General features: G+C 63.9%; 2 protein-coding genes across 9 annotated transcripts in view; both read left to right on the forward strand.

Moving 5' to 3' along the window:
* The window catches only part of ELN (elastin), a 28,472-nt gene extending 27,751 nt beyond the window's left edge, over nt 1–721 (forward strand). For all 3 annotated transcript variants that reach the window (XM_059865866.1, XM_059865864.1, XM_059865865.1), the window contains one exon: nt 93–721. In XM_059865866.1, coding sequence (XP_059721849.1) covers nt 93–139 — 47 coding nt within the window. In that variant the 3' untranslated portion in view covers nt 140–721. The remainder of the gene's footprint in view (nt 1–92) is intronic.
* A 1,091-nt stretch (nt 722–1,812) lies between these two features.
* LIMK1 (LIM domain kinase 1) lies at nt 1,813–11,394 on the forward strand. Of its 6 annotated transcripts, XM_059865970.1 has the most exons (17): nt 1,813–1,972; nt 3,715–3,810; nt 4,324–4,411; nt 6,402–6,540; nt 6,894–7,003; nt 7,079–7,270; nt 7,688–7,793; nt 7,875–8,059; nt 8,133–8,316; nt 8,396–8,482; nt 8,694–8,825; nt 8,937–8,996; nt 9,094–9,159; nt 9,256–9,412; nt 9,512–9,567; nt 10,056–10,213; nt 10,306–11,394. In XM_059865970.1, the coding sequence occupies exons 1-17, from the start codon at nt 1,915–1,917 to the stop codon at nt 10,454–10,456; spliced, it is 2,025 nt and encodes a 674-aa protein (XP_059721953.1). In that variant the 5' UTR covers nt 1,813–1,914; the 3' UTR covers nt 10,457–11,394. The 6 variants fall into 6 exon arrangements, with proteins under 6 accessions (XP_059721953.1, XP_059721950.1, XP_059721951.1 ...); XM_059865967.1 differs by lacking the exon at nt 4,324–4,411 and having other exon boundaries at nt 3,715–3,811; XM_059865966.1 differs by lacking the exons at nt 1,813–1,972; nt 3,715–3,810 and having other exon boundaries at nt 3,847–4,411; nt 8,757–8,825.
* Nucleotides 11,395–17,841: the final 6,447 nt, after the last annotated feature.

Here is a 17,841-nt window from a genome sequence, read left to right on the forward strand (position 1 = left end):
CGGTCCCCCGCTCCAGGGGCCGATCGTGCCCCCCGTGCCTGTCCCATCCCTGCGGGACTGCAGGGAGGGCTCACCCGCATCTCCCGTGGCAGGCGCAGGCTGCGCGGCAGGGAAGTACTGCGGAAGGAAACGGAAGTAACGCTCCGTCACCGATCACCTCATGAACTTTGGTGCTACTGCATGGTCCAGAATGTAAATCCGAAGCAAAGCTGAGACACCCTCTCCTCAAGCCCCGGACCCCCCCGCCCCCGTCCATCCCGGGGCCGTGCCCGGCCCCGCGTTCCCCGGAGGGACCCCGCGTTCCCCGGCAGCGCCCGCCCCCCCCGCCCCTCGGTCCCGGCAGAGAGCGCGGAATAAACTGCGGGGAGCAGCCGTCCCCCTTGGTGCTATCGCTCTCTGCAGGTTTTGGGGGGGCTGGCCTGTCGTTCCCCTCCCCAGCCCCAGAGCTGATCGCCGGGGGGAACACAGGATGAGGGGCACCCCACATTGGAGGAAGGGAGGGAGAAAGGGAAGGGGATGCCGGCGGCGGGGGCTGTGCGGGTAGGGATGGCCCCGTCAGCCTGGCCCCCACCCCAGTCCCCGCGCTCCCCCCGGTTTGGGGGGACCGCGGGCAGGAGGGGCTCAGTCCCTTCACGTTGCTCACTTTGCTATAACTGGGTGGGATGCCCCATACAGAGGGACTCGCTTCTGACAGACTAATAAAGGACAAGTTTTTAAAGGATTCTGGCTCCAACCTGTGTCCTATGTCCATGACCCCTCCCCGTGGCGGTGGCAATGATGCCGGAGCTCACCCCAGCCCGTGGCACTGCACAAGCCTGGAAACATGCTGCGTCCTTGCTACAGGGCTGTTGCTTGTCCCACTCCATGGTGACAGCTCTGGGACACACGGGAGGGGCGGGGGGATACCTTTGCCCCTAGGGGTTGCCCGTGCCTTTTCTCACGGTGACAACCCAGGGTCGCAGGGGGCCGTCTGTGCCCTGGCCTGAGGTGTTGGGGACATCTCTGCCCTGTCCTAGTGTGCCAGCCACAGAATCCATGAAAAGGTCTGTGCTCTGACACACAGTGGGGGCCTGGGGGTGCAGAAAAATATCCGTGCCTTGTGCCCTAGTGACAGCTTGAGGACCAACGGGGCTGTGCCCGCCCTTGGTGACAGCCCAGGGGGTGACATCCGTGTGCCATCCCATGGTAACAGTGCGGAGAATGAAGGTGACAACCATAACCTATCCCACAGTTACAAACCCGGGACCAAGTCCATGCCCCTTGCCATGGTGGTGGCCTGGGGATGCAGGGAGATGTCTGTGCTCTATCCCGTGGTGACAAGGTGGGGAATGATAGAGACACCCATGTGATGCCCCACGGTGACATGCCAGAGCAAATGGGATGTGTCAGCCTGTGCCCTGACCACAGTGACGGCTTGGGGCACGACGGGACACCCGTGATGGCCAGTAGTGGCTGTGGCGACACCCGTGGCTTGCACATGGGGCTGGCCTGGCGTAGCTGCGGAGACCGCGGCGTGTGGGGACACCCGTGCTGGCCAGGGGAGGGAGGGAGGACGGCGCCATCGCCCCGTGAACTGCGCATCCCCCCGCGCCCGATCGCGTAGCCCGAACCTCGCCGCCGGCCCTGACCGCGACCATTCATCTCCATTCCCTGCCGACCACGCCCACCAGGCCACACCCACACTGCCCTCGCCCTAGAGCAGCCCCGCCCAGTCTTGTCCAGGCCCCGCCCCGTGCTCCAGCGGCCCCGCCCCGCCCCCGGGCCGCGCAGGCGCGGTGCAGGCCCCGCGGTGCCGCCCGGAGCCGCAGCGGCAGCGGCAGGGCCGGGGGGGCCCGACCGGGGCTGTGCCCGCGCGGGGACCGCCACCGCCTCCGCCACAGGCCCGGCGCGGCGCGGCGCCGGCAACGCGTCTGCATGAGGTTGATGCTGCTGTGCTGCACCTGGAGGGACGAGCCTATGGGAGAGGACGAAGGTGCGTGACATCCGAGCCCCCCGGCTGACTCAGCGCTTCCGCCGCCGCTCGGGCCCCGGGACCCCCCAGCCCGGCTCCTGCGGACCCTCCAGCCGGCCTGCAGCCCCCCGCAGCCTGCCCGCATCCTCCCCGCAGCCCCCAGCCTCCCCACTGTCCCCGAGCCCCTGCATCCTCCTCGGCATCTCCATCCCGCACCCTTGCACCCCCAGCACGCCCCCTGCACTCCCCACCCAGCCCGCATCACTCCTGCATCCCAAATGTCCCCGTGTGCCCGCATCCCCCGCTGCATACCCCCTGCATCCTCCACTGCATCCCTCTCTCTTCTGCGTCCCCCTTGCGCCCCGACATTCCCTGTCCCCCCATCCAGCCTGCACCTTCCCCACAGCCTCTCTGCATCACCCTCCACGCCGCCCTGAAACCCCCGTCCCGCACCTTACATCCCCTGTGCCCCCCACACGTCCCCTGCGCTCCCCAGCTGCCCTGCATGCCTCTCGCACCCGCAAATCACCCCCTGCACCTCTCACTCATCCAGCTCCCAGCACCCACTGCATCCTCCACTGCACTCCACGCTCCATTGCTCCCCTGGTCTGCATCCCCCTGCACCCCATCCAGCCTGCATCCTCCTCACACCCCCAAATGTCCCCACACAGCCCCTGTTCACCCTGCATCCCCTCTGCACCCCCAGATCTTCCCTGTTCCCCCAGTTCAGTCTCCATCCCCCCATCCTTCCTTGTACTGCCACCCAACTTCATTCCCCCCTGCACCCCCAAATCTCCCCCATCCTCCTTGTCAAGAACTGTGCACCCAACCTGCATCCCTGCCTGCACCCTCCCAGCATTCCACATCTCCTGCTGCACCCCTGTCCAGCCTGCATCCCCTCCTGCACCTCCCTATCTCCCCCTGCACACTCTGTGTGCCCCTCCTGCATCTCCCATCCCCTCCAGCCTGCATCCTTCTGGCACCCTCAGATCCCGGCTGTGTGTTCCTTCTCCTCTGCACTCACTGGGCCCCTCATACCTCCCCACACACCCCAAGAACTAGCACCTCCAGGACCTCTGCAGCCACCCTGCAACACTCTGTGTGTCCCCCATTCATCCCCCACCCTGCAGCCCTCTGTGTGTCCCCCATTCATCCCTCACTCTGCACCCCCTGTGTCCCCCCGTGCACTGTGCATGCCCCAGCACCCTCTGCACCTCTCTGTGCTCTCCTGCATCCCCCAGCACCCCTCCAGCATCCCACTCTGTCCCCCTATTCATCACCCAGCACCCATCCAGCATCCCTATGTGTCTTTCTGCATGCTCAATCACTCACTCTGCACCCCCGTGTTCCCCTGTTGCGCTGTGCATGCCCCAGTGCCCACTCCGCACCCCTCTGTGTGTCCCCCATTCATCCCCCACCCTGCACACCCTGCACCCCCTGTGCCCCCCAGGACCCCAGGCACTCATCCTGCTGTCCGCCCATGCACCCACCACCCATCCCACACCCCACCATCCTCCCTGGATCCCTTGGCACACCCATCCTGCCCCTCTTCACCCTCCCTACACTCTGTGCCCCCATCCCACCCCTGCCCTGTCACCAGCCCTGGAGCCGTGGGTGCCACGACCTTGACCCGCTGGGGGATCAATGGTGGGGGATGGAATTCACCCCCCGGGCAGAGGGATTTCATCCCCGCTGCTGCTGTGGGTGGCCGGGGCCAGCTGGGGGGGTGTCAGCGCTGTCCCCTCGTGTTCCCTCGCCTGCAGGGACCGACCTGCCGGTGTGTGCGAGCTGCGGGCAGGGCATCTACGATGGGCAGTACCTGCAGGCACTGAAGGCTGACTGGCACGCCGACTGCTTCAGGTGGGACCCGCCAGGGACAGCGGGGACGCTGGGGTGGGTGGCGCTCAGGACACCAGCATGGCATCGGGGGCATCGGGATGGATGATGTCATGGACACTGGAATGGATGGCCTTAGGGACACTGGCTGGCATCAGGGACAGTGGGATGCTCTGCAGGGACAGGGACAGTACTCCCTCCCGTTCCAGCCATGGCAGGGACATGCGTGCAGCCGTCGCAGTGTCACTCTCTGGAGCATGGCTGTGGCTCCTGGCACCCATGGGGGTGCTCTGGCCGAGGCCGGGCCTGGCAGAGGGCTCTGCTGCCTGTCCCTCGCTGTCCCCTCCTGTCGGGTGACAGGGCGCGTGTGGCTGATGTCACCCGCCCCCCTCCCTCCCAGTTTCCTCTTTTACTCGAGCCCTCCCGGCAGCTCCAGCTGTTAGAGCCCCGAGAAGGAGAAGGAGAAAGGGCCCGGGTCGGGGGGCACAGGGGTGCCCGGGACCTGATAGGGTTCTCTGCGGGGCTGGGGGTGCCTGGGGTTGTCCCCGGGGTGTGTCCCTGTCGGTGGAGGAGGATGCTGGCGGCGGTGCTGAGGAAGAGTCGCGTCCTGAGCGCTGGAGCCAAGTGAGTGGGATTGAAGCGGGAGCGGGTCAGGACGGGCTCCGCAGGGAGCCCCGGGGGGCTCAGCCTGTGTCCCCCATGCTCCGCTCCCCCTCTGGGCCGTCAGCAAGAGCAAAGCCACTGCGGGGCCGCAGCTTTATCCGGTCCCCCCGGATGAGCGGCTTCCGGCAGCGCTAGGCTTGCTGAAAGCCTTCCTCCTCTTCTTCCTCTTCTTCTCCCTCTCTCCTTCTTCTCCTTCTCCCCCTCCCCTTCCCCTTGTCCTACGTTTCCCCCTCCTTTTCCCTCTCCTTCTTCCCCTGCTGCTCCTCCTCCCCCTCCTCCTCTCCCTCCTCTTCCTCCCCGCCCCCACCCCCAGCCCAGGGGAGGGTTCGTGCTGCGCCATCGGAGGGGGAGTCCTCGTGCGGTGACGTCATGGGGTGGGGAAACTCCGCGCCGTGACGTCACCGCTGGTTGGTATTCCACCTGCGTGGCCGGGGGCGGGGGAGGGGGGGACGACACTGCGACAGTCCCCGGGCACCCCCCGGCATCCCATGCAGAGTGTCCTGCAGCAACCCTGCACCCTACAGCACCCCGGCACTGCAAACCCCTGCAGGAAATCCCCTGCAGCTCCCCCTGCACCCCCTGAACCCCCTCCCCAAGAGGATCTCCCGCCTTCCAGCCCCCTGAACCCCTTCCAAAGCATGCATTCAGCACTCCCCTATAGAAAATCATCTGTGGCTCCCCTTCTGCACCCCCAGGCACTCCCACACCCCCACACAAATCCTCCCTGGTACCCCTCTCCTCTCCTGCACAGTCTGATGTGCACCCCTGCTGCTGTATCCCAAAAATGACAGGCCCCTCTGCAGCCCTGGGCACACCCAGCTGTTGTCACCCCCTGCACTCCCCCAGCAGCTCCCCCACCCCCTGTGCCCTTTGCAGATTGTCCCAAGGCTGGCATGGCTCTGGCCAGGCTGGTGTGTCCCTCTGGCTGTCTGTGCCAGGGTAGGGAGTTTGTGACCAAGGGGGCATGTCCCTCTGTCCCTGATCAGGCTGGCACATCTGTCACGAGGGTGGGACATCTCTCTGTGTATCCGTGACCACGCTGGCATGTCCCTGTGTGTGTCCGTGACCAGGCTGGCATATCCCTGACCAGGCTGGGACATCTCTGTGTGTGTCTGTGCCAGGCTGGCACATCTGTGGCCAGGCTGAGACATCTCTCTGTGTGTCGGTTCCAGAGACACATGCAGACTGGCACGTCTGTCACCATGGTGTCGTGTCCATGGCAAGTCTGGCTCATCCCTCTGTGTATCCGTGACCAGGCTGGCATGTCCCTCACCAGGCTGGCACATCCCTGTGTGTGTCTATGACCAGGGTGGGACATTCCTCTGTCCATAATTAGGGTGACATGTTCCTCTGTGCACCCATGACTGGGCTGTCACATCTGTGAGCAGGGTGACAGACCCATGACCAGGGTGGGACTTCCCTCTGTATGTCTGTGACCAAACCGGCATGTCACCCTAGTCATGGATAGAGAGACATGCCCTTCTGTGTATCTGTCACCAGGGTGGGATGTCCCTCTGTCTATGACCAGGCTGCCACACTTGTGACCAGTCTTCATCCCTCTGTGAGCCTGTGCCAGGCTGGCAAGTCTGTCACCAGGGTGGCATGTCTGTCACCAGTCTGGTACATCTCTCTGTGTGTCTTTGTCCTGGCTGGCACATTCATGCAGGGCTGGCTGGCGCTTCCTTCCTCATGCCTCTCCCTGCCCCACATCCCCTCCCTTGTCCACCCCAGTGTCCCCATGTGTCCCTGCAGCCCCAGCCTGCACTGTCACACCCCCAGAAACACCTGCTGTCACCCTGGGGATGATGACACATTGATGCAGTGGCCCTGCAGCTACATAGGAAGTGAGGGAAGCAGCTTGCCTGGAGAGCTGTGGAGAGGGCAAGCACCGGCTGTGCCCCCGGGTGACAGTGGGGACCAGGTGACAAGGGTGTCCCTGTCCCTGCTGCAGGTGTTGCGAGTGCGGGGCCTCCCTGTCCCACCAGTACTACGAGAAGGATGGGCGCCTGTACTGCAAGAAGGATTACTGGGCACGCTTCGGGGAGCTGTGCCATGGCTGCTCCGAGCAGATCACCAAGGGGCTGGTCATGGTGAGCACCACGGGGTCCCCAGGGGTAGGATATGGAGCCCTGTGCCATGGCTGAGCTCCTGGGGAGCAGGGGAGGTGGGGAAGGGGTGCAGACCCCCAGCACCACTGGGTGTGTCAGGGGTGTTCTCCGTGTTTTAGGGGACCCTGGAGGGCCTTGCTGGGGTTGGGGAATGCAGGGGACAAGCTCAGGGTGGTGGGAGATGTTCCTGCAGCCACCCCCAGCTTGGTGGCACTTCCGTCCCCACCATCCCACAGCTCAGCCTGCCCTACCCATGGCCCCAGTGCACCCGTGGGTGCTCCCAGCCCCCTTGGTGCCTGGACAGGGGGTTGCAGGGCTGATGGCATTGCCCGCAGGTGGCTGGGGAGCAGAAGTATCACCCCGAGTGCTTCAGCTGCCTCAACTGCCGCGCCTTCATTGGGGACGGCGACACCTATGCACTGGTGGAGCGCTCCAAGCTCTACTGGTATGTCTGCTCTGGGGAGACCGGGAGGACACGTCCCCGGCACCCCTACCCACCCTCCTGCTCTGCTTCCTACAGCGGCCACTGCTACTACCAGATGGTGGTGACACCGGTGATCGAGCAGATCCTGCCGGACTCCCCGGCCTCCCGCATCCCTCATACCGTCACCCTCGTGTCCATCCCCGCCTGCTCCGATGGCAAGCGCGGCTTCTCCGTCTCCATTGACCAGGGCTGTGGCACCGAGCATCCGCGCACCGTGCGCGTCCGAGAGTGCGTTCCTGTCCCCTCTGCCACCATCCCCTCCTCAGGGCAGGGGCATCCCATGCTCCTTCTGCCCCTGGGATCCATCCCAGGGACACCTTTTGGGGTGGGAGAGGAGGGGTGGTGCTGTGTTGTCCGCATTGTCCAGGGGTGGCCTGTAGGGACTGTGGTGGTGTGTCCCCAACTGCAGAGGGGTTTGTGGAGGATGTGCTGGTGTGTCCCTGGCCATGCTGGCATTGCCTTATATGCCAGAGTGGGTTCTGGGTACCATGCATGTCCCTGTGTGGTTGGGGTGACTTGTGGAGACTGTGCCAGCATGTCCCTGTCCAGGAGGTTACAGTGGGATCTGACACACCCATTCGGAGTGTCCTAGTACACCACCCTGATGGTGACAGTGTCAGCGGTCTGGCCCCATCATCCCTATAGGGTAGACCCGGACTGCATCAGCCCTGACATGAAGAACTCCATCCACATTGGTGACCGCATCCTGGAGATCAACGGGACCCCCATTGGCCACGTCCCTCTGGACGAGGTACGGTCCCCCTGTCACACCCCAGCCAGCCCCACTTCCACCATGTTCCCAAACCCACCCCATCACCATTTCCCTCTGCAGATCGACCTGCTGATCCAGGAGACAAGCCGCCTGCTGCAGCTAACCATCGAGCATGACCCCCATGAGCCCCTGGGCCAGGAGCCAGGGCTGGCAGGCAGCCCCCTGCCTGCCTTGTGCAGCCCCCTGCGCTTGCCAGCCCCCGTGCCCTGCGGGGACCCCGCTGCCATGCGCCAGCGCACTGTCACGTAAGGCCACCCCCTGCCCCCACCCCTGCTGGGTGTCCCCCACGCTCTTGACTTCTGCCCATCCATCCTTCAGGAGGAGCTGTAGCACAGACAAATCCCCAGGCTCCAGCTCCGTGGGCTCTCCCGCGTCCCAGCGCAAGGACATCGGGCGCTCCGAGTCCCTGCGCGTCGTGTCCCGCGCCCACCGCATCTTCCGCCCCTCGGACCTCATCCACGGAGAGGTGCTGGGCAAGGGCTGCTTTGGCCAGGCCATCAAGGTGGGCAGGGGGCACGAGTGTGGGGGTCTCGGCTCCCCAGGTTGGAGGGGGGTGGCTGAGTCCCTGCACTCCCGGCCAGGTGACACATCGGGAGACGGGCGAGGTGATGGTCATGAAGGAGCTGATTCGCTTTGATGAGGAGACCCAGAGGACCTTCCTCAAAGAGGTGAGGGTCCCCTGTCCTTAATCCCCCAAGCTGTGGGGACAGAAGGGATGGGTCTGTCTGATCCTGGCCCCACCTGGGCACAACCCCTGGACAGGGGTGACCAAGCCCCATGGGTGCAGCCCTGCCCACTGAGCCTGCGAGCAGCGGCTCTGTCAGGGGGTGTGGGAGCCTTGGGGTGTCAAGGACACTGGGCTGGGGGGATCTCCTGCAGGTGAAGGTGATGCGCTGCCTGGAGCACCCCAACGTGCTCAAGTTCATTGGGGTGCTCTACAAGGAGAAGAGGCTCAACTTCATCACAGAGTACATCAAAGGGGGCACCTTAAGGAGCCTCATCAAGAGCATGGTGAGCACTGGGGGAGGCAGGTTGGTCCCCCACCATCCCACAGCCCTAGTGTGGCTGGGGGACCCCTCTTCCTTTTCCATTTCTTGGCAAACTCCCCCTCCTGCCCCCCAGGACAGCCACTACCCCTGGAGCCAGCGGGTCAGCTTTGCCAAGGACATCGCTGCTGGCATGGTGGGTGCCACCATGGGATGGGTGGGTGGGAGGGGCACTGGTGAGTGGGGGGACCATGGCTGGGGGTGCCCCTGCTCTCAGCCCACCCTTCCCACAGGCCTACCTCCACTCCATGAACATCATCCACCGCGACCTGAACTCTCACAACTGCCTCGTGCGGGAGGTGAGTCCCACCTTGGTGCTGCCCTCCCCCAGCCTAGCTGGGGCTCTCAGTCCCTGTGTGGCTCCCCCAGGCCTCACCCCTCCCTGTGCCCCCCAGAACAAGAGTGTGGTGGTGGCTGACTTCGGGCTGGCACGGCTGATGGTGGATGAGAAGAACCAGCCCGAACATCTCAAGAACCTGAAGAAACCAGACCGCAAGAAACGCTACACGGTGGTGGGGAACCCCTACTGGATGGCCCCCGAGATGATCAATGGTGAGGGGAATGTGGCCCGCCAGGTCTCTGTCCCCAGGCAGGGGACACTTGTTGGGGCTGGGACAGGACGTGTGACATGGCCTGACCCTGTGTCTGCAGGGAGGAGCTATGATGAGAAGGTGGACATCTTCTCCTTCGGCATCGTCCTATGCGAGGCAAGTGCGCCTGGGGCTGGGGTCTGCCATGGGCGCTGGGGTCCTCATGGTGTTTGGGGTCACTTCCCCAAGGCTGGGGTATCCCCCTTGGGGTTGGAATGTTTAGTCTCTTAGAGTCTCCACCTTAGGATTGGAGCCTTTTCCCTTGGGCTTGGGGTCCCCTTAGGGCTTGGAGTCCTCATTGTGTTTGGGTTCCCCTCCAGGGTAAGGTTCTCCCCCTTGGAGTTGGGGTCTCCCTTTTGGGGTTGAGGTCCTCATTGTGCTTGAGTACCCTCTCTTAGGCTTGGAGTCCTCCCTTAGAGTTGGGGCCTCTCTCCTTCGGTTAAGGGTCTCCCTCTTGTGGTCTCTCCCTTGAGGCTGGGGTTTCTTCATTGTGTTTGGGCTCCCTCCTGGGGCTTGGACATCTCCCCCTTGGGGCTTAGGGGTCACTGTTTGGGGTTGAGGTCCCCCCTTGGTGCTGAGCCGCCTGTTCCCGCCGCTGCCCCCAGATCATCGGCCGGGTGAGCGCTGACCCCGATTACCTGCCCCGCACCACCGACTTCGGCCTCAACGTCCGGGGCTTCCTGGAGCGCTACTGCCCCCCCGCCTGCCCCCCCAGCTTTTTCCCCATCGCCGTCTGCTGCTGCGACCTGGACCCCGAGAAGAGGTGGGTGGTGGAGACCTCCAGGGGTCCCTGGGGCAGGGGATGGGGTGGGGACAGAGCCAGCGGAGCTGCCACGCGTCCCTCTCGTCGCTCAGGCCGTCCTTCGCCAAGCTGGAGCAGTGGCTGGAGACGCTGCGCATGCACCTGGAGATCCACTTGCCGCTGAGCTCCCAGCTGGAGCAGCTGGACCGAGCCTTTGGGGAGATGCACCGACGGGAAGGGGGGCTGCCCGCGGCCCCGCGGTAGAGCGCCTGCCCGCACCGCTCTGCAGCCACGGGAGAAGGAGCTGCGCCCGCCACCAGCCGCTCCTGGGGCTGCCTCACCCCGGGGCTGGATCCCCGGGCCCCTGGACGCGCCCCCACCCCGCTGCCCACCCCGGGGAGCTGGCTCTCCCCGGGGCCGCATGGCCCTGGGCACCCCGCACGCCGTAGCTCTGACCGCCAGGACCAGCCCGGCCGGCCGCACCGCGGGGACCGTCTCCCGTCCTCGTGTTCCCCACCCTGGCTCACCTCCCCTTTGCACAGCGGGGCTGCCCCGCCCGAGCCCCCGGGCTCCCCCGGACAGAGCCGCGGCCTTGCGGCGGTGCCTTGGCTTTCCGTGAACTTGCACTTCAACACAGGAGGAACCCCGCGGCCCCCCAGGGCACCCTCGTAGCAACGCCCGCGGCCGGCCCCTGAGGCTGCTCCCACTGGCGCCCTGGGCTCAGGGGGCTGCCCGCACCCCCGGCCGAGCGAGGTGTCATGGGGGACACCCCGTGGCGTGGGGACAGGCATGTAGCGGTCCCTGCCACCCCCGCGCCTCTGCTGCCCGTGCTGACCCCTGACCACGCAGCCCCGGGGACGGCACCAGGTGCTCCAGAGGGACGTGGAGCTGCGGCTCATCTCGGTCCCCCTGCCCTGGAGGGCCCAGGGGGTTGCGCCACGCGGTGCTTTTCATGCTCTTTATTCAGGTTCATTTTTCTGTAAGATATTTAAAGAGAAGAGTTTGTATTATTTTTTCATACAATGTAGCGTTTGCCATTTGTCACTGCCTCGGTTCTGCTTTCCCGAAGGAATCAAACTGTGAAGCCTCTCCGTGCACTTTTGCCCGGGAAGTCCAAGGTGACGTCCTCTGCGGAGGCGGGAAGGGAGCTCAAACTGTGATGTACCCCGAGCTGTGAGTCAATAAATCCTTCCCCGCTCGCTGCCCGGCCTGTTGGCAATCGCTCGCCTCCCCCGGGGGGGCTGGGAGCTCCTGCGGAAACTGAGGCAGGAGGGGACGGTCCCTGTGCCCAGCGTGGGGCTGTGGCACTGGCCATGGTGGCACCCACCAGCTTGCTCACCCCCATGGGGGCAGTACTGTTGTCCCCCTTTAGGCTGTCCCCACCCCATTGTGGGTACCCCCAGATCTGGGACTAGTGCCATCCCTGCTTATGTCACCAGGGCCCCCAGGTGCTGTGTCCCCTCGCTGGCCTGGTAGCCATGGCCACTGTCATGCCAGTGTGGTGACAGGCAGGTGACAGAGCTGTGTGACCATCAGTGCCATGCAGCTGATTTGCCTTTGGTGTAAAACCAGCCCCAGGGAAGAGTGAGATGGCTCATGCTGGAGTAGCCTGTGGCCTTCCTGTGTCCTCAACACCTCTCTGAACCAAACTAAGGTGGAGGAGCTCCATCCTTGAAGGAGGGCAAGCTTTGGAAGCTGGAGAAGGCCTGGAACCCAAAGAGCTGAGGGGGGAGTGACAGGGAAGGGATGGGACTGGGGGGATGTCACCAAGGATATCCCCAGTCATGCTGCAGCTGGGGGAGGAGCCCAAAAGGGTCCCAGGATCCAGGCTGGAAGCTCCACCAGGAAACCTCATGGTTTATTGCTCTGGAGGGACATGGGGGAGATGTAGTGACAGTGGCACTGTCCCCCCTCCTGGACTGGCTCCTGACTGCCTGTTCCCCAGTACCGCAGTGAGGGACAGGGACTAATACCCTACCTGGTGTCACAGGCTGTCATGCTGCCCTTGGTGACAGCACACTGCCTCTGGTGACACCCGACTGTGCTGATTCTTTGCTCTGGGAGCAGGACACTGTCACTCCCTGGGAATACTGGGGTGAGGGACCCACTGTGGCCATCACAGCTAGGAAACACCACTGTCCCCTGCTGCCACTGGAGACCCACAGCCCTGAAGTATGAACCTCCAAACCCATGGGACGCCCCCCCAGCCCCTGACCCAGCTGGGTGCAGGGATGCCTGGTGGTATCAGGGACACCACACCCACTGGGACACTTGCTGGTGGCCCTTGGGGCAAGAGCCAGCAGCTGGCCACAACACCAAGTGGCCACTCAGTCACCCCTGTGACCAGCAACTCATCAAGCCACCAGCTGGGACACCCCTCGCCAGGCAGGGAGGTGGCTCTGGCACAGCCGCAGTGGCCCCATGCTGTCACTGTCACCCAAAAGTCCCCTCCAGGGGTGTGCAGCACCGTGTGCCCAAATCCAGCCCCTGTCCAGCCTGACCCAGTGCCCATGGGAGGAGCTCATCCCATCACCAGCTGTCCCCTCCAGCCATCCCTTCCCAGGAGGGTCAAAGCCACCCAGACCATGTCACAGGCCACCAAGAGCTGCCACTGTCTCCACTGTCTCCTCCCAGGTCCTGCTCTGTGCCCCCCCAGGGATGTCTCTGGTAGGGTCCTGCCCATATCTGACCCCAGTTTGGAATGGTGGCATGTGGGGAGCCAGGTGTCCCCACCAAGGGGGTGGCCAAAGGCAGCAGTGGCTCTGGCAAGGACAAAACTGAGAGCTCCAGCCACGAACCATTGGCTGTAGGTTTGTCACCTTCCTCGTGGGGAAGTTTGGGACTCCAGGGAAGAGGAGGAAGGGCAGGTTCTCCAGGAATCCTCGCATGGTGGGCACTGCTGCTGGGAGACCCTCCTGGGGGACATCTTGTGACGGGGGTAATGGGCAGAGGGTCCTCATGAGGCTTGAGATGTGCAAGGAGAAGAGGTGCTGGTGACCAGTCAGGACACCCAGCTGCACAGGGATGTGCGGAGCTGGAAAAGGATTCCTGGGATCCCACCAAGGCACCCAGCTCCATAGGGATGTGTGGAGCTGGAGGAGGGTCACAGGGGTCCGGCTGGGGTGTCCAGCTCCATGGGGACATGGGGTCTCATCCCCATCCCTGGCCATAGCAAGACACCCCCCCATGAGGAATTTCCAGTGGTGAGCAGACAATGGCTCTGGGATCCTCTGGAGCCCTTTTCACCTCAGCCAGAGGCTGGACTAGAGACATCCTGGGATCATTCCTGTCCTCCACCCTTCTGATCTCCCATCCTGCATCTGGCACGTGGCTCTGCAGGGTGTCTGTCATGGTGGACCCTGTCCCCAGAGCCACCTCTGTGCACTGGGTACAGGATCCCTCCCCTGGCTCAGGAACAGGGGCTTTGTGTGGCTCTGGAGCAGCCTGAGCCCTCTCTCCATAATTTGGTGTCACTGTCACACCTCTCCTCTGCAACCTGGGCTGGGATAGGAGCCACCTCCTTGGGTCACACGTGTCACCAGGACCTGGTGGCTCCATGGAGAACATCCAGATGCCCAAAACCCTGGTGGAGCTCTGAGGCCAATGGTGGGGGGTCAGTACCTGTCTGTCTGCCTCAATTTCCCCTGTAGCTGGAGCGGGCTGCAGGGTATGGGGATGGGAAGAAGGGCTGTCACTGCAGCTCCTGTCCCCCATCCAGTGTTCTCTGGTCCCTGACAGGTGAGGCTGGCCAAATCCATGCAAGAAAATCTCATGGGAAACAGTTCCCATCTCATTTGCCAGCAGTTTTTGAAAGGTCTACATAAACGTGGCATTTATAAACACGGCCCTGGGAGTGCGGTTCTGCCATCCTGCCCCTCTCTGCCAGCTGGGGGCACTGGGGCCCATCCCTGGGTCCTGTGGGGACACAGGCATCTGGGAGGGGACAGCTGGGGGTACCTGAAAGCCTCAGCTGCTTCTGGTGGGAAAAATGGCTTCTCCTCAGTCCCACTGCCATCCTCCCCCAGTTCCCGCCCAGCCCCTTTGCACTGGGGGTCCAGAGGGGAGCTAAGTGTTGGGTGCTCCGAGATTCCCCTGTACCACCAGGTCCCCAGGCAGGACCAGGGATGGGCAGTATTGACTGATAAGTCCTTTGGGAGGGATTTAGGAACTGGTGACACGTGATGAGCTGTGGGAAGGTTCAGTCCAAGGAGGGAAGGGGGCCTTGTGTGGGCAGGGCTTGGGTGGGACCATGTGGGCTCGTGGGTTTGGATGGCTGTGACACTGTTCTTTAGAGCACATCCCATGTCCAAATCCCTACAAGGGGCTGGCACTGCCTGGACTTGGGGAATGTGGACCCTTAGAACCCCCAGCCCCCCCTGCTCTGAGCAGGAGCTCCCTGCAGAGACAGCCCAAGGATGGGGAGACCCTGGTATGTGGGATTGGAGAGCAGTGAGACCCTGATGTTTGTGTCTAGGGAACCCCTGTGCATGGGTTTGGGGACCTGTGGGACCCTGGCATGTGGGTTTTGGGTTTGGGGGACCCCAGACTGTGGGTGTGGGGGATATTGGCTGCCCTTTTAGACTCAAGCACAGGGAGCAGCCCAGGCATGGGCAGCCCTTCTGGGCTCAGACCAAGGGAAAGAGGCCAAAAGGCAGGAGCTACACCCCAGGTTTTCAGGGTCCACTCTGAGCAGACCCCTCAACCCACCTCATTCCTGTGCTGGAGCAGATCTTGGGGAACATTGTAGGGTGCCTGATGTGGCTCATCCTTTCCACAGTGGGAAAAATGAGTTTATTCCCAGCTTAGAGTCTGTTTGGCTGCTTTAGAGAGGGGAGAGGAGAACTTCTGCCTGTGCTTGTTGGCTTTGGGGATGGACCCTTAGGGCTTTGTCCCTTGGGATGTGTCACTGCAGTGAGGTGCTCCACTCCCTGCACATGGCATTCCTGGGCCCAGCCACCAGGCTGGGAAGGCCCCCAGACGGGACCCGTTGCAAGAGAAAGAGCTAAAAATAGAGGTTCTCATGGCAGATGCAGGGAAGCATCCGAACGTGGCCTCATTTCATGCCTGGCTGACACGCTGTGGTCTCCGTGACCCCAAGTGTTCCCCCTCCGACCCTCCTTTGAGCCCCCCCGGGCAGCCCAAGCCCCAGGCGCTGTCGCGGTGCCGGTGCGGGCAGGGGGAGCCCCGGGGCAGGCAGCGAGGAGGTTAAACTCCCCACGCCCTCCGGATGCAGCATCCTGGGCTGGGCTCTTTCCATCTTGTTTTGGTTTGGAGGAATAAAAGCTTTGGCAGCAGCAAAGCCGCTTCCCAAAATAACTCAGCCTCCCATGGTAATTATAGAGCTTCGGGCCCCGGTAGCGAGCAGAGACTTCCCAGCCGGGCCGGGACCTAGGATCGCTGCTGCTGCCAGCCCGAGGGACCCCGGGGCGCCTCGGGGACCTTGGGGACCTCTCCAGCTCTGCCACCCTCCCTGGGCGTCACCCTCGCTCCCCTTGGCGCCGTCTCCCAGACAGGAATGTGTAGCCCCTGTGTGTCCCCCCGCTCCGCAGCTGATCCCTTCAGCTTTTAATGCTCCGTGTAAAGCCCAGGTTGCAGCTTCCCGGCCTCGATGGGCACTGGGCTACCGGAGCGAGGCGGTGGCAAGCGAGTGGCTGCTCCGGGCTGTGTCCTCTGGCCAGGTCGAGAACACCGAGCACATCCCGGCACTGCCGGCCTGAGAACGCCCGGCTCACCCCGGCAGTGGCCTCCCGCCTCCGCAGGCTCAGCACTGCTCCCTGAAGGGCAGGGAGAGCCCAGGCTGAGCTCCGGGAGCCCCGGAGCCCCTAATCCCCGGTAATCCTGGAGGAAAGCGCTGGCTGTGGGGATTAGGGATGTAAAACAGCCATCCTCACCTGCCTGCCCCTGCCTGCCCCTACCTGCCCAGACCCCCCCAGCCAGCCAAGATGAGGTGCCAGGAGAGCAGGATCCCTGCCTGGAACCCCCGAATACAGGGTCGAGGTGGCCACCGGTGCTCTCTGGGGCTGTGTTGAGCCTGTGGTGGTTATTTATGGGAATAAAGGTAATGTAGAGCCATCTGGATGCAGCCTGGATCTATAACATCTGAGGGAAAGAGATTCCAGGCAGTGACAAGGTTGGGGACAAGGTGAGATAGTCCCTGTGGAGTTACACAGCTTTGGTCAGAGCCTGACTGGGGCTGGATCCGTCTTCTCCTCCTGGGGAATCACCTCTCACTTTTTTCCATGGGCAGGGAAACTGAGGCAAGTGAGGAGAAGCCCATGAGAGGGATGTGCTGGGAATGAATGTGACCTCCCCAGCTTCCTGGCCTGGAGTGAGTTTGAAGTGGGACAAGGACAGTCCTGAGGAGCAGCAGGGCCGGGAGACTGAAATGTGGGGAGGGCTGAGCTCTGCCAGCTGCTCGCCACGGGAAGCAGCCACCGCGGCCAAGACTCCCCCGGCCCCTTTCATGGCCGGAACACGAGCGCTCCGGGCAACCCCGCCCGCGGTGCCAACATCCTCCCTGCCCTCAGGGACACGGGGACACAGCCGCGTGCCACTGCCACTCACATAGGCTCGGGGGCATCCCGGGAAGGCGCTGCCATCCCTGAGGTGGGATGGGGGTGGGGATGGGGAGAGGGGCGCAGCTGGGTGTCTGGTCCCTTTGCCAGCCCATCAGCCAGGGGCAGGATGGCTCAGCAGCAGCCCCGGGAAGGGCTTCGGGAGGGGGAGGCAGGCTGGGATTTTGCAGAGGGAGCACTGGGAGACTGGGATTTGGTGACCCGTGCCCAGTGCAGTCGCCAGTCCCTGGTACCCCGCAGGTGCTGTGGGATGTGTGGTGCTGGGGTGTTTTCCCAGTACCCAACACCCCCTAACTGGTGCCCAGTGCTCCCAAGAGCCAGTGGTTGGTGTGGAGCCCAGTGCCTCCTGCACAGTACCTGGTACCTGCAGGGCAATACCTGGTGCTGGTGACACTGCCAGGAGGTCACTCACTGTCACAGGGCCATTCCCTCTCACCTGCACCACTGACTGGTGCAGGAGCCTTGTGCCCACTGCCTGCACCGGGCCCTGCCAATGCCCAGCACCCAGTACTGGTGCCCTGCACCCAGTGCTGTGCCCTGTCCCTGGTACTGGCGCCCTGTCCCTGCTGCAGTGTCTTGTTCCTGGTGCTGGTGCCACAGCACTGATGCTGGAGCCCTGTGCTCGATGCTGCTGCCCTGTGCCACCACCCCGTGCACAGTGCAGTTCCCGGTGCCCGGCCCCAGTGCCAAAGAGAGTGCCCGGTCCTGATGCCAGCTATTGATGCCAGAGCCGAATGCCAAGGCTGGATGCTGATGCCTGGTGCTGGTACCCAGCGCATGGTGCCAGTGCCCCGTGTGCGGTGCCCGGTCCTGTTGCCCGGTGCACATCGCTGCGGGGCCGGCGCCGAGCACTGGCGCCGCTGCCTGTACCCGTGTGCAGTGCGCGGTGCCGGGCGCTGTTGCCGATGCCGGTGCCGATGCCGGTGCCGATGCCGATGCCGATGCCGGTGCCGGTGCCGGTGCCGGTGCCGGTGCCGGTGCCGGTGCCCGGTGCCGCTGCCCGGTGCCGCTGCCGGTGATGCCGAGCCGCCGCTCCTCCCGCCCCCCCGCCCGCCCCGCCCCGGGGCCGCCCCC

Source organism: Haemorhous mexicanus, chromosome 22 (genome assembly GCF_027477595.1).
Source record: "Haemorhous mexicanus isolate bHaeMex1 chromosome 22, bHaeMex1.pri, whole genome shotgun sequence".
Lineage (NCBI taxonomy): Eukaryota > Metazoa > Chordata > Aves > Passeriformes > Fringillidae > Haemorhous > Haemorhous mexicanus.

Coding starts and splice junctions, on each gene's coding strand:
- LIMK1 (XM_059865965.1), top strand. CDS start 3,999: ATGGCAGGGACATGCGTGCAGCCGTCGCAGTGTCACTCTCTGGAGCAT. Junction 4,412..6,401: donor GTCCTGAGCGCTGGAGCCAA/GTGAGTGGGATT, acceptor TCCCTGCTGCAG/GTGTTGCGAGTGCGGGGCCT. Junction 8,483..8,693: donor AGAGGACCTTCCTCAAAGAG/GTGAGGGTCCCC, acceptor GATCTCCTGCAG/GTGAAGGTGATGCGCTGCCT.